This window comes from Sceloporus undulatus, chromosome 4 (genome assembly GCF_019175285.1).
Source record: "Sceloporus undulatus isolate JIND9_A2432 ecotype Alabama chromosome 4, SceUnd_v1.1, whole genome shotgun sequence".
In the NCBI taxonomy this organism is placed as follows: domain Eukaryota; kingdom Metazoa; phylum Chordata; class Lepidosauria; order Squamata; family Phrynosomatidae; genus Sceloporus; species Sceloporus undulatus.
In genome coordinates this window covers 202,216,431-202,230,392 of record NC_056525.1, presented here as the reverse complement: position 1 = coordinate 202,230,392, position 13,962 = coordinate 202,216,431, and the positions used below count along the sequence as shown (strand labels likewise).

General features: G+C 38.4%; 1 protein-coding gene across 1 annotated transcript in view; it reads right to left on the bottom strand.

Annotated features, from left to right (window-relative positions):
- The window catches only part of CHD7 (chromodomain helicase DNA binding protein 7), a 190,702-nt gene that overhangs the window by 95,084 nt on the left and 81,656 nt on the right, over positions 1-13,962 (bottom strand). Inside the window, exon 4 of the mRNA XM_042463426.1 lies at positions 2,033-2,454. Coding sequence (XP_042319360.1) covers positions 2,033-2,454 — 422 coding nt within the window. The remainder of the gene's footprint in view (positions 1-2,032; positions 2,455-13,962) is intronic.

The window sequence follows — 13,962 nt, the reverse complement described above, 5'->3', positions numbered from 1 at the left end:
TATAAAAATCTATGATTTTGGCCCCAACACCTGCCATGACTTATAAATGAGGTCGACTTGTACTTGTATGTGTGGTAGTTTAACCCCTTTTAGTACCTCCTTTTAATTTAGAAGTACATGCATTTTTAATAATTGATTCTGACCACTCAAAGGTTAGGTTAATTTTGACCACTAAGGTACATGAGATAGAGGGCTTGGAGGAAGAGGAATGGCAGCAAAATCAAGTTCAAAAACTGAGATGTTTTTTCTCACAGTTTAGATCTAAGAAAACATGAAAAAATGTTTCTACACTTCTAGAATAGCCACAGATGAAAAAATAATAACAAAGTCAAGTCACATTTTTCAAAAGCCTTTTCCAGGCCTAATTATCCCTTACATGTTTTAGACATATATGTAAACTGAGATCATCTCATGTTTATTATCAAAGCATTCACAAATAATGCTGTTCACTGTCAAAATAAATTACCCGTTTATTTTGCAGCACAACAAAGCATCTTGAGACACCATAAAGGCTGATTCACATATTGTTATATAAGACCCTGTTTATCAAACATATTAAAATATTCCAAGTTACTCAAGCTAATATAGCTATAATTCTGTCAACAAAGCCTCTCACAATGAAGCTTCTTTATACAAAGTCTTTTTATGCCATCTAGGCCTACCTTTTTGTTTTTCCTCCTCTATCTAGATGGAAGGTTTCTATCAGCAGCATCAACATTAGAAGGACAGTGAAGGAAGACTGGAGAAGCATAGACTTTCAGTGTTGACAACATGTCTGCAGTAAACAATGCACTGAAGCCTGCACTGGAAAAGAGCAAGAGTCTACTCTAGCCAATCATACTACAGGCAATCATACTGTCTGCTTGCTTACAACCGGAAAGGTAAACAGAACCCCTTCTTAAGATCTCGTGAACAGCAAAACAGAGAAAAGACCGGAGAGCAGATGAACCTGCCCCACTAGCTATCCCATCACATTTTTAAAACTATGGATTTAGAAATCTAGCTGACAAAATGGAAACCAGAAGAAACGTGGAGGCTTGTGAAAAGAAAAATCATCCCTGAAAACATCTTGGAAGAAACTTTCAAATGGTCACTAAGAGATTCAGAATGTTTTTGTTAACTTAGTTAAGGCTTACTTGAACTTGGATATTCCATTTCACATGTGCATACTACAGTGCGCTGTGCCATACACAGGTTTGCCATACGCAGCTTTCGGCTTATGCTGAAGCCACATGTTGGAAAAAACAATGGTGTGTGCACCTGTGGCACACACATCACATAGCATTTACGCACCCCATTGTTTTCAATGTGGCTTGAGCATATGTGTTTTTTTCCTTACATGAGGGGGAGGGGTCCAGAACGGATCCCCCGCATAAGGGTCCACTGTAATTGCTTTGGATAAAATGTCTGCTGCAATATATTTTTTTATGGTGCAGAAACCCTGTTCTTTCCATGTTATTTCTGCTTCTGGTACCAATTTTTTTTGTTAAAGAAGGAATCCCCTGAAACGCATAGGGTTCATTCATTGAGGTATACTTATAGTTATAGTAATGTGTTTCTGAGGCCAGGAAGTGTAACAAAGTGTGCTGATACTCTTCAGCCATTCATGCAACACATAATTACAGGTGTATTTCTATTTCTGCAAGTAATCAGGATCTGAATCCTGTCTTTAGAAAGGAAGATAGAGATTAATTCAGTATCCCTTCTCTAGTAAATCTTCACCAGTTGTTTCACAGATTTACACAACTGATGAAAACTGAGGACTATAATCATCTGGGTATAGCTGTGCATATAATGTGTCTGTCATTTTAGGAAACCAAAGGTAACTATTAATACAAATAGTACACTATTTTGCCCAGTTCACATCACCTGGTTCTAAATAAGTTATTTTGGAAATTTAAAAATTAGTCATTATTTTCTACGTATTATTCTAGGATCAAACGTTTGCCAACAACGTAAATACCATTTTAAGATTGCATCTGTAACAATGTATTAAATGAGGAATACTAATACGTTAACAAAAATTACATACTTTGACTTTTTGTTGATCTTGGGTTTTGGTGTGGCGTTTTTAGTTTTCTTCTCCTTTGGCTCTTTAGGGACCTTAGGGGTTTTGGGAGTCTTGGGTTCTTTAGGCTCCTTCTTCTCCTTCGGTTCTTTTGGATCTTTTTTCACTTTAGGCCTTTTCTTCTTCTTTTTCTCTTCTTGGGAACAGTCCAATGATTTCCTGGTAGGATCCTGGCTGTCAAGCCCACCAAGAAAGCCTTGCTTGCCAAATCCTTTGCCGGGACCTTCTGCAGCAATGTGATTATTTTTCTTTTTCTTTTTCTTCTGTTGGGGCTGCTGTTCAATTGATGGAAGGTAATCATCACTTTTCAGTAGCTGGGCATTCGGTCCACTAACCTGAGTCATGTCTGGCACTGATTTCTCTAGGAAGGATTCTGATGGAGAATGCTAGGAAAAACAAATAAGGCAATAGTTTAATATATGTTTTAGGTTTGGTCTTCTGAAATTTTATTGACTGAAAATGCTGTAAGACATTTTTTCATACCAGCCAGAATGATTTGGAAAACAAAAATAATCCAAACACTTTTAGAATATCACACAGATTAATAACATATACAAGATATAATAAGCCTATGAAGACCATTAACAAATTCTAATCTAAAATGGATACTACTTCATTAGAAACGATAAGAAAAAGTGATAATTCCATTACAACAGTTCACAACAGTGCATGCACTGATGACACCCCCTCTGGGGTGCTACCCAGTGTGGTCCACACCACAGCACCCCCCCCCCCCTTGGGACACCACTGACTAAAAGGGAATTAAAAACAGGATACTGTTGTATATGCCATGAACTGACAGCCTTTCTCTACTGAAGGGAAATGCACACATACAGACCTTAACTTTCATCACAGGGTTAGTTTTTAAAGTGAGGGCCCCAAGTTCTGCAGACTTGCTCTTCAAAAAGCAAGCTACCATGGTCCCTTTTCTTAATGCATCAATTTATTTCAAATAATTTTTACTATATGAATACGATGTACTGAAGATTTCAAATACATAATTTTGCTATTATTTCTTTAAGTAAAAATTTATCACATTGGTAAAAAATAATCCTTATACATAAAAGCAACAGTAAAAGTTAAATAATCCTTTGTGATAAGCAGTAGGCAACAATCTTGTTTGATAAGAAGTAATTTTATTTTTGATACATCTCTAAAAGTATTCAGAAATATTTCACTGTTTCTTAGGCTCACACACCCCTAAGTCTTTTAGAGAAAAGCTGTTTCTGTAAATATTTAACAAAGAACAGATGGCCTCCTTTAATCATGTGGAAAAAACATGGGCTCACATTAATACCCATGCAGCAGACTACTGGGCTGCATCACCTGCCTAACTAGCCACATGGTACTTTCTTCAGTAATGCTATTACATTTCACAGTGGACATTCGGCCAGCAACTCCTACTATCTGACACTTAATCAATACTATTAATACAATCCATAAATGTACAAGACTCTCCAAAAACATCTTACTTAAAACACGTGTGGAAATACCCAAATTGTGAAGGGCCTTACACACACAAACACACACACACACAGCCTTAAAGAATTCCTAATAAACTAAAAATCTGACAGCAAGTTGTTGATACTCAATTTGGTCTGCAATGAAAGAACTTATTTATTAACTATGTGGTATTTGTCAAGTGTATTTCTTATCTGTTTGAATACACTAGTCCACTAGTCAGGTTGTAACAAATAGGTAGAGACTCCACTGTGTAGGGGGCAATTTTCACCCCTATGGTGGACTACTTTCGTGTTTTTCTGTTTTTTGTTTTGGTCAAGTCAGTTGAAAATGCAATCCAGTTTGCACTTCTGAAGATTTTCACACTGTTTAGTCCAGTTTTCTACATATAAAACTGGTTTTCTGGGCTGGGGGCTCTTTCCAGGCTGTGCTTTGGGCCATCTGATTGGTAATATTTTGTGTAAAAAATATTTTAAATTACAGTGTGCCTGGGTTATACATGGGCCCACCTTATGGGCTTCCAACATACGCTGGAAGCCATGCCAGAAAAAACACTGACACATTCTGGACTAATGGGACTTGAGCATATGTGTTTTCTCCCTTGCAGGGGGGTGTTGGCGGCAGAATGGTTCCCCCGCATAAGGGAAGGGCCAACTGTACTTGAGAGCTCTAGAGGCTTTGGGGAGGATGTGAGGGATGCACAAAATGGCCATGAAGTGAAATGGGGTACCCCCATATAGGCTGTATTTCCCTACCTCTGAAATAAATTAACTGCTTAACAGCTCAGAATTCTGAATATCAGGCATGGAGACTTCAAAATAAAAACTGGAATAAAAGTGGAATAAGTTCAGTTGTGTAATATTACACACACACACACACACACACACACACACACACACACACACCACATTACTGCAATTCAAATTATAAAAAAGAAACCTCACAAATTAGCTTTCACCTGATAGTCTAGAATATACTAGTTCAGCAAAAAATGAGTAAGTTGTTGTTGTTGTTGTTGTTGTTATTTCTTACCCACTTCTTGCCAAGGCTTGAGGCAGGGTACAACATAGATTTAAAATATACCAATTTAAATTAATAGTTTAAAATTGATTGGATAGCTTTAATACTGTTTTAAAGCTTAGCTGTCAAATCTCTCATGGCAGGTCTACGGGCAGCTGATGCAAAGGTCCTCTGGATCACAGTTTGCAGTCTAGTCCGGACCAGTTGGAGTAAATATCACCAAGAGTACTGTAATGTTAAGAGTTAATAATAATGGATAAAGAACAATTAAGTATGAAATCTAGAGAGGAATTGGAATCTCAAGGTATGGTTCTCATACAGACAATGAGAGATTTAAGATGGACAAAAATATATATGATTTTGAATGGATGGTATCAGAAATGGAAACTTTGTTTAATAGCATAGGCAAATGTACAAAATGTTAAGAACAAAATTAGAGCACTTTATATGCCTCTGCTACCCCTTAGCATGCTAGTGAAATATTTTATAGAACAATATTTTTTAGCTTTCATTTTTATAAGAGAGGCATACAGTGCATTATAAATAAAAATAAAAACAGGACACATGTTACTAAATCAAACCCATGGTCTGTAGATAGGGTTGCATGGAGGGGCTGTACAGACCGGCATGGGGGTGAAGTGGGGGCATGATGTACGCATGACACATGCCCTGACTCCACCCCCATGCCGGTGTGACACCGTGCATCCCACCGGATGACGCAGCGCCAAAAAGTCACAGCGCCGGCAGCAATTGCGCCCTTTCTGCGGTGCAATAATGAGCCGCTTTTTGCAGCTCCTTTTTGTGCCTTGGAAAGACCAGAACAGGGGCGCAGCATGCGGTTGCCACGGCCCTGATCTGGTGAAAAAAGAGGCGGCTGCAGGCCACCCCTTAGGAGTGGCCTGTTTAGCCCTTGAGTGTACCATTTTAAGCTGCAAACTTTGTCTCTGAAAGGGAGAGCAACCCTATCAAAGCTGGTTATAAGCCTTCATCTATATCAGCAGACTTTTAAAACCCACAGCTTGTTTATCTCACCCATCGCATTACCATACCCAGCCATTTCTTAAAAGAAATAGAGCTGAAGACATTTATCTCAAACGTTTGAAAATGTTTTCCCCCTAGTGTAGGGAAAGGCCAAGAGGTAGAAAAAGCAATTCCCCAGCACCACCTTATGGCTCTCTCTCATGACTAAACCCACCTTAATACCATATCTCCAAGGCTTATTCCAGCAGACAGCCCAAGCAGATACAACAATTAATGTTAGCAAAAAGATAACGTTACCAAATAGTGTCACCAGCCAAACTGTTTTTCTCCACACAAATATAACACTATTACACTATACAGTTGACCCTCCATACCCATGGATTCTTTACCATGGATTCACCCATGGTGGAATAAGCGACAATACATCCAAGTGCCCCTTTGCAGCCAAACAGAAGTCATGGGATGAAGCTGCAACCAGGAATCCCTCAGCCCCTTTTTGTACAGTTGGGGCAAGGTGTGTTGCATGAGAACGTACAGGATATCTCATTCCACAACATCCTTCAAAGTACATAGGCAGGCATAATCTGGAGCTATGCTGATTTATGTCACCTACAAAAATCTGTGCAAAGAAAAGAGGAGGGAAGGGAATGCACCAGGATAAAATTCATGGATGCAAGAATACAGAACTTAGCTCAATCAGCCAGAATATGAACATCCAAACTGATAGAATCACTTTACTAGATTAATTCTATGAGAGGTCAGAGCACCTTCCTGTCTTCCCAACTAAGCCCCAGTAACATCTATAGGTTCCATAGTGATTGAATTATTTTTGAAACCTTCCTAGAAATTTCTCATTCAAGACATTTTCAAAATCTCTTTCCCTTCATCTTGTCCTTTTGCTACTTTATTTCAAGATTCAAGATAGATGAGACACAGAGAATTTGGAATATACCACTTTTTAAAAAAAACCCAGTAGGAAGCAGTTGCAATAATACCATAAAGTGGGATAAAAACTCTAGGGATACGTGGGTTTAAACCTTATCATGCATCACTTCCCCTATTTACCCCCATCAAATAAACTACTATTTATCTGAAAGACAAAATATGACAAAAGATACAGCTGTGGCCTGGAAGAATGATTGTTAACCGATACTTCTGCCCCTGACTCTTGGCAGTGGCATGCAGCAGCCATATTGAATTAAAAACCAACTATGACAGCCAGTGTAGTGTAGAAGTTTTAGAGTTAGACTACAACTCTGGATAGCAGGGTTCAAATCACTGCTTCACCATGAAACCCACTGGTTGACTCTGGTCAAGTAACACTCTCTTAGCCTCAGAGATAGGCAAAGGCAAACCTGCTTGTACAAATCTTGTCAAGAAAACCCAGCCTTAGAGTCGCCGTAAGCCAGAAATGACTTGAAGACACACAACAATAAATAACCTACACAACATTAAGACACAAATGACATGAATTATTTTTTGAGAACAGTTAACTGGTTTTAGTCAACATAAAATAGTATTAATATTATTTGTACTTGGGTAAAATATGCAAATATGTTATAAAATAATACAGCAATTAAATACAAGTTGAGTATTCTTTATCTGGAATTCCAAAATATTTCAGTATTGTCCACATGGCTGGCTGAGATAGTGACACTTTTGCATTCTCATGGTTCAAGGTAGACAAACTTGGTTTCATGCACAAAGTTTGTAAAAGTATTATGTATAAAATTACCTTCACATTATGTTTATACAGTGTAGATGAAACAGAAGAATTTTATGGTTAGATTTGGGTCCCATCTCCATACATCTCATTATGTATATGCAACTATTTCAAAATTCAAACAAAATCACAACCCAAAACATTTCACCATAAGTTGTAATTTTGTGAGTTGAAGATCACAAAATGAGAAACTGGGATTTGGACAGCAAACGGTTCATATATTATATCTGGTATTTAAAAAGTAAATAAAAGGCTAACAATAATGAACAGAATGGCTGAAAGATGCTGGGTAAAATGGTGGACGGACTGTGGATGGCATGAGAAAGTGATAAAACCTGCCTGGGTATCCAAAATCACTGGAACATGGTGTTCTGGAGGAAAGCAGCAAGAGAAAGACCTCAGATGGACTGGTATTATGAAAAAAAATATGATGGTAAAAGTAGAGGATACACTAAATTAAATTGGCAGTATACACATTGTTGAGAAATCCAACATAAAGAGCAGAGATTTTAAGAAAGGAAAAGTTCCACATTTGAGGCAGCCATTGGGCATGTGAAACACCTGATTAAGAGAAAGGGCAAAACCCTCACTTAGCAAAGCTTTAGAACCTCTTAAGAAACTTCCACAGAGAGCTCTAGAGCAGGGGTAGGCAACCTTTTTGAGCCGGGGGCCGGGTTGCTGTCCCTCAGACAACTGGGGGGCCGAAGCCAAAAAATTAAAAATTAAAAAAATTAAATATATAAATAAACCAGGACAAATGTAGGACAAAATTTTCAAATGGAAGACACTTTTTTAAAAAAAAAAATGGAGGACACGCGAAAAAATTTGCTGATTTTTTAAAAAATGTTAATATAAATGCATGTTTCTGAGGCTTCTATAGACAATTGCCCCCAAAGGCCCCGGCAGCAATCGGCGGCAAGACTAGGCTGGGGCCGGTCCCAAGGCCTTGCCGGGCCGCATCCGGCCCGCGGGCCGCAGGTTGCCTACCCCTGCTCTAGAGTGAATGAAGAACACACTATCATCTAATTATCATTCAGTGTTATCTTTCACTTTCGTTTTATGTATTCCTTTATGTTTTGCTAAGGTTTTAGTTCTCAGGTTATTATGTTTATGACTTTAAAAACACAGGATGGCTATTTACTGTCACACTCAAACAACAAAATATAAACTAATTTCCAGTTTTTTATGGAACATAATGGACTGACACTAACAGTTCAACCCTTCAAGTTTACATAAAGTTAAGACACTGAAAAGTAACCACTTTTTGAATGTTTTGGTGGGGAAATGGCAACAGTGGCGGCTGTTTGGCACTTCCCTTTTTCATCAAAGGAATTTGGTTTAGCAGACCAGATGGTTTTGCAGCACCAGCAGATTACTACTTTCCTGCAAGCAAGCCAACTTAGTGTAGCAGTTTGAACTGGACTACAGCTCAGGAAACCAGGGGCTCAGCCAGGGAAACCTACTGGATGACCTTGGGCAAGTCATACTCTCTCAGCCTCAGAGAAAGATAAAGGTAAATTTCCTCAGGAATACCCCATGACAGGTTTATCTTAAGGCCACCCTAGATTGGAAATGACTTGAAGGCATACAACAACAACAACATTCTGCCTCTGGAGTACTTGCAGACTCGTCACCCTTTTTGCCTGTGGATTCCATTGAGTGCTCTCCAGTATTTGCCTCTTCTCCTTTTTGAGAGTAAGTCATGTCTGTGATGTTCACAGAGCATATCAAGAGACTACTCTACTATGAGCAAGCCATAGACAGCCCACCTGTATTGCTACATTCTATTCAGAGAAATAGAACAAACAGGAGGGGAGGAAGAATAGAATTACATGTCAGGGATATTTACACCTGTGAAGAGATCTATGGCTTAAATCCTTGAAGCCAGGCAGAGAGTGTCTGGGTAAAAATTAGAATCATAGAGTTGGAAGAGATCGCAACTGCTCCAGGCCCAAGTCTCTGGAGCAGCAGAAAACAAGCTGGCTCCCTCCTCAATATGACATCCCTTCAAATATTTAAACAGGGCTATCATATCACCTCATAACCTTCTCCAAGCTAAACATCCCCAGCTCCCTGAGTCTTTCCTCATAGGGCATGGTTTCCAGACCCTTCTCCATTTTAGTAGCTCTCCTTCGTACACACTCTAGTTTCTCAATGTTCTTTTTGAATTGTGGTGCCCAGAACTGAACACAATATTCCAGGTGGGGCCTGGCCAGAGCAGAATAGAGTGGCACTATTACTTCCCTTGATCCAGACACTATACTTTTATTGATGCTGCCTAAAATTGCATTGGCCTTTTTAGCTGTCGCATCATACTGTTGACTCAGGTCTACTTGGACTTCCAGATCCTTTTCACATGTAGTCTCGTTTAGTCAGGTATCCCCCATCCTACATCTGTGCATTTCAGTTTTCCACCCTAAGTGCAGTACCTTACATTTCTCCTTGTTTTAGTTCATTTTGTTAGCTTTGACACAGCTTTCTAGTCTTTTCAAGTCATTTTGAATTTTGGTCCTGTCCTCTGGGGTGCTAGCTACTCCTCCCAATTTTGTGTCATCTGCAAATTTGATAAGTATTCCCCCAAGTCTGTCATCCAAGTCACTGATAAAGATGTTGAACAGTACAGGGCCCAGGACAGAGCCCTGTGGGATCCCACTGGTCACTTCTCTCCAGGATGAAAAGGAGCCATTGTTGAGCACCCTTTGGGTTCGGCTGGACAACCAATTACAAATCCATGTAACAGTTACCTTGTCTAGACCACATTTTACAAGCTTGTTTGCAAGAATGTCATGGGGAACCTTGTCAAGGGCCTTACTGAAATCAAGATATACTATATCCACAGCATTCCTTTCATCTAACAAGCTGATAATTTTATATAAAAAAAAGAGATAAGATTTGTCTGGCATGACTTGTTTCTCTGAAACCCATGTTGACCTTTTTGCAATTATGGAATTGCCTTCTAGATCATTACGGATTCTCTGTTTAATGATCTGCTCTAGAATCTTTCCTGGTATTGATGTCAGGCTAACTGGACAATAATAGTTAGGATCCTCTTCCCTTCCCCCCTTTTTGAAGATGAGGACAGCATTTGCCTTCGTCCAGTCTGCTGGCACTTCTCCTGTTCTCCAGGAGTTCTTAAAGAGTATTGCCAATAGCTCCGATATAACATTAGCCATCTCTTTTAATACTCCTTAATCAAGGAGAGAAACAACAGGGATGTCATTGTAGGGGTCTACTACAGACCTCCAGGGCAGCCTGAGAACCTGAATAATGTCCTCTGCCAAAAAAAATTAAGGTAAAATAAATTTGTCTTGTCTAGAAGGTGAAAGAGGCAAGAAGGGGATCAGCTATTTTATATCTGATTCTAATCTTGATTTAGTCATTTTATAAATAACACAATTTTACTACACCAAAATCCATGGATTTTGGCATCTATGTGTGGTCTTTGAACCAAAACCCAGCCAGTAGCAAAGGCCTACTGTAACTTTATGTCTGGGCTCTCCTCAAATTTCAGAATGGATAGTGAGACAGAATCTCTACTTCCCTATTATGTTTTGTCTGCATTGGCTTGAAGCTGCTCACCTGAGAAAGGTAAAACAGAAGCCAAGAGTGCAAAGTATCTTGCATTCCTAAAAGCAGAGACAATCCGTTTAACAAATGTGATGGTCAACACCAAGAAACAAAACCAGCATTCAATTAAATACAAGCAAACCATAGTAATGTTCCCAAATATAATGCATGAAAATTACAATAAAGTAGCACAGCAACTTCTGCCTAGATGGTTCCTTCTTATACAATTAGAATGCACAGAATATGTGAAGGGCAGTTCTTTAGATGCTCTCAATTCCATGACTGTTCCACAGATACTTTACCTTGTTTGTTCACTTGAACATGATTAATTAATGTGAAGCTGTGGTGTACTGGAGGGAGGGAGAATAACAAAGAAGCTTTCAACATTTGAAATTTAACCTTCACTGTGTTCCTGAATTTACTCACTACCATTTGTTACCACACTCCCTTTTAGCTACATTTCTAATGTCCATTTTTTATATGCAACATATACATAAACATTATGAATGATATAAACTGATTATTTCAATTAAGTGTTACAAAAGGAGAAATAAGCTCTGGTGCTTCTGGATACTTAAAAACTGTGGCAGTTATGGGCATATCTGAAATACAAGGAAAGTTCTTTCATCCTGTAGTCAAGTCTATTGGTTAAAACAGTACTTCTATCACCTTCCATTAATTATAAATTACAGAATGAAAATCTAGATTAATAGAGATTACTTAAATATAAGGTTTTGCAGAATTTAAAAATTTTTTGTATTAAGCTGAGAACACCAATTTCCAGAAAACATAAACATATAAACCTAATATATAACAAAAGCTAAGCTGTAATATGCTAACATGAATAAATTTTACATTATTACTTATTTTATGACAAACTAATAAAGCTTTAATGGCAGCAATTAAAAAACCCACAAATTTGAGAGACTCAATGACTGAGTCATAGACCTTTCTACCCATAATGGGTTCCATTACAGCCCTAAACTTAAATGGAAGTTAAAGTAGATGAAAGAAGGTAGTAGTTTTCAAGATACGGCAGTAAAATAGGCTCAGTAACAGAGATAATGTCACTGACTCACATGGAGAGTAAATTCAATATAAAAATATATATATTCAAAAACATATTACAAGATACGTGACAATATCTAGAACAGTGATTCTCAACCTTCCTAATGCCGTGACCCTTTATTAAAGTTCCTCATGTTGTGGTGACCCCCACCCATAAAATTATTTTCATTGCTATATGCAAATATGTGTTTTCCGATGGTCTTAGGCAACCCCTATGAACCACTGATCTAGACAAATGTCTATTTGAAAACTTTTATAACAAGCTATATGGTCATTTTTCAAAAGTATATGACAATAGCGGCATTCACACATGACAAGCCAGGATTCTGTGAGAAATGTGGTTTAGCATTAACAAGCGGTATGAAGGTACATAATGGCCTCTGAGGGACAGAATAAGAGGCAGGCACAGCTACACCATACCTAGGCCAGAAGCAGAAGAAAGGCCCTTCCTCCATTCCAACTCCCAGCACCCTGGCCTCAGAAAGAGAGAATAAGAGGAAATTTCTGCTAGACTTAATCCCCTTCCCCACTGCCATACTCTTTCCTTGTGTGTCCTGTCTTTAGATTGTAAACCTGAGGGCAGGGAACTGTCAATTTATAAGCCACTCTGGGAGCATTTCTGAATAGTGGGGTATAAATACAATAAAAAATCACTCAGCTTGCACTAAGAGCAAGTATACAAACAATTCGAGTTTTGGTCTACAGACAGTTTATTCTATCATCTAGCTGTCAACAACTTTTGTATTTTTGTACTCTTACCAAGAAGAAGAAGAAGAAGAAGAAGAAGAAGCAGCAGCAGCCAAAAACAAACCCTAGATTCTCTCTCTGATTTGGTAGGAGAACAAAATAGAGAAAAGAATCTACATGCCCACAAGTGACACAAAAAGCCAAGATTTTCTCAGCTGTTCGTGAGGAACATAGGAGCAGCATGCATCTGCCAATAAATAACAAGCCAGGGTTTTCACATCCCTGGTTTACTGTTTTGTGATGTGGTGGCTTAATAGTTAAGATATCAATTCTGAAGACTGGAAGGTTGACAGTCTGAGGCCTAAGTGTGTGTGATGGGGTGAGCTCCTGTCACTAGTACCAGCTTCTGCCAACCTAGCAGTCTGAAAACATGCAAATGAAAGTAAATAAATAGGTACCACTTCAGTGGGAAGGTAACAGCATTCAGTAGTCATGCAGTCCTTGGACAACACTGGCTCTTTGGCTTAGTAATGGAGATGAGCACCGCCCCCTAGAGTCGGTTACAACTAGACATTCCTGTCAAGGGGACTCCCTTTTCCTTTTACCTTTAACAATATTTTTAAAGGCTTTTAAAAATCAGTTAAACAAATAAAGGGCAAATATTTAACCTAAAAAGAATCATGATGCAAGTTAGATATAAAGTTATATTTGAAAAATATTTGTATTTTCACCATAAAATCAGTGATCATTTCAGTAACCAAATTTGGTCAATTACCCATACATAGTATTGAGTATAACCAACAGTTCATTCTAAAAACTTTGAATATAATTGAACCAGCAGTTCTTAAGCTGTGCTCCAAGGAGCCCTTACGGTTCCACATGTACCTCCCAGGTGCTCAGCAGCCACTCCAGGAAAATGAAAGAAATAAAAATTGAAAGAAATTAAAGAGTAAGAAACAAAAATTAACATTATTCCTAAACACCATTAACGTGTAAGACATAGGGTAGGCCTCTTAGGGGCTCCAACTCATAAACTGATTCTAAAAAGGGCTCTGTGAGTCAAAAAGTTTGGGAACCCCTGAGCTAGACAGTTTACAGGACTACACTTATTTAACTTCAGAATTAGAACTGCATCATGTGTACTTGCATCACTTTTCATTAACTCTGCTGGATATGTAATTATTAATAAGATGGCAACCCAAGTCACCTACTTTGAGACACTTGTCTGTTGGACACACAAAGAAAAATCTGAAATACTTCTCTATATATATTTTTAGATGTGTGGAAATTTAGAGAAGGCTAGACAATATCAGATTATTAGCACTGTTAACTGTATATTACAGTGGGTATGATCTGTTCCAATCACTGCTACTTGTATTTTTCTGCT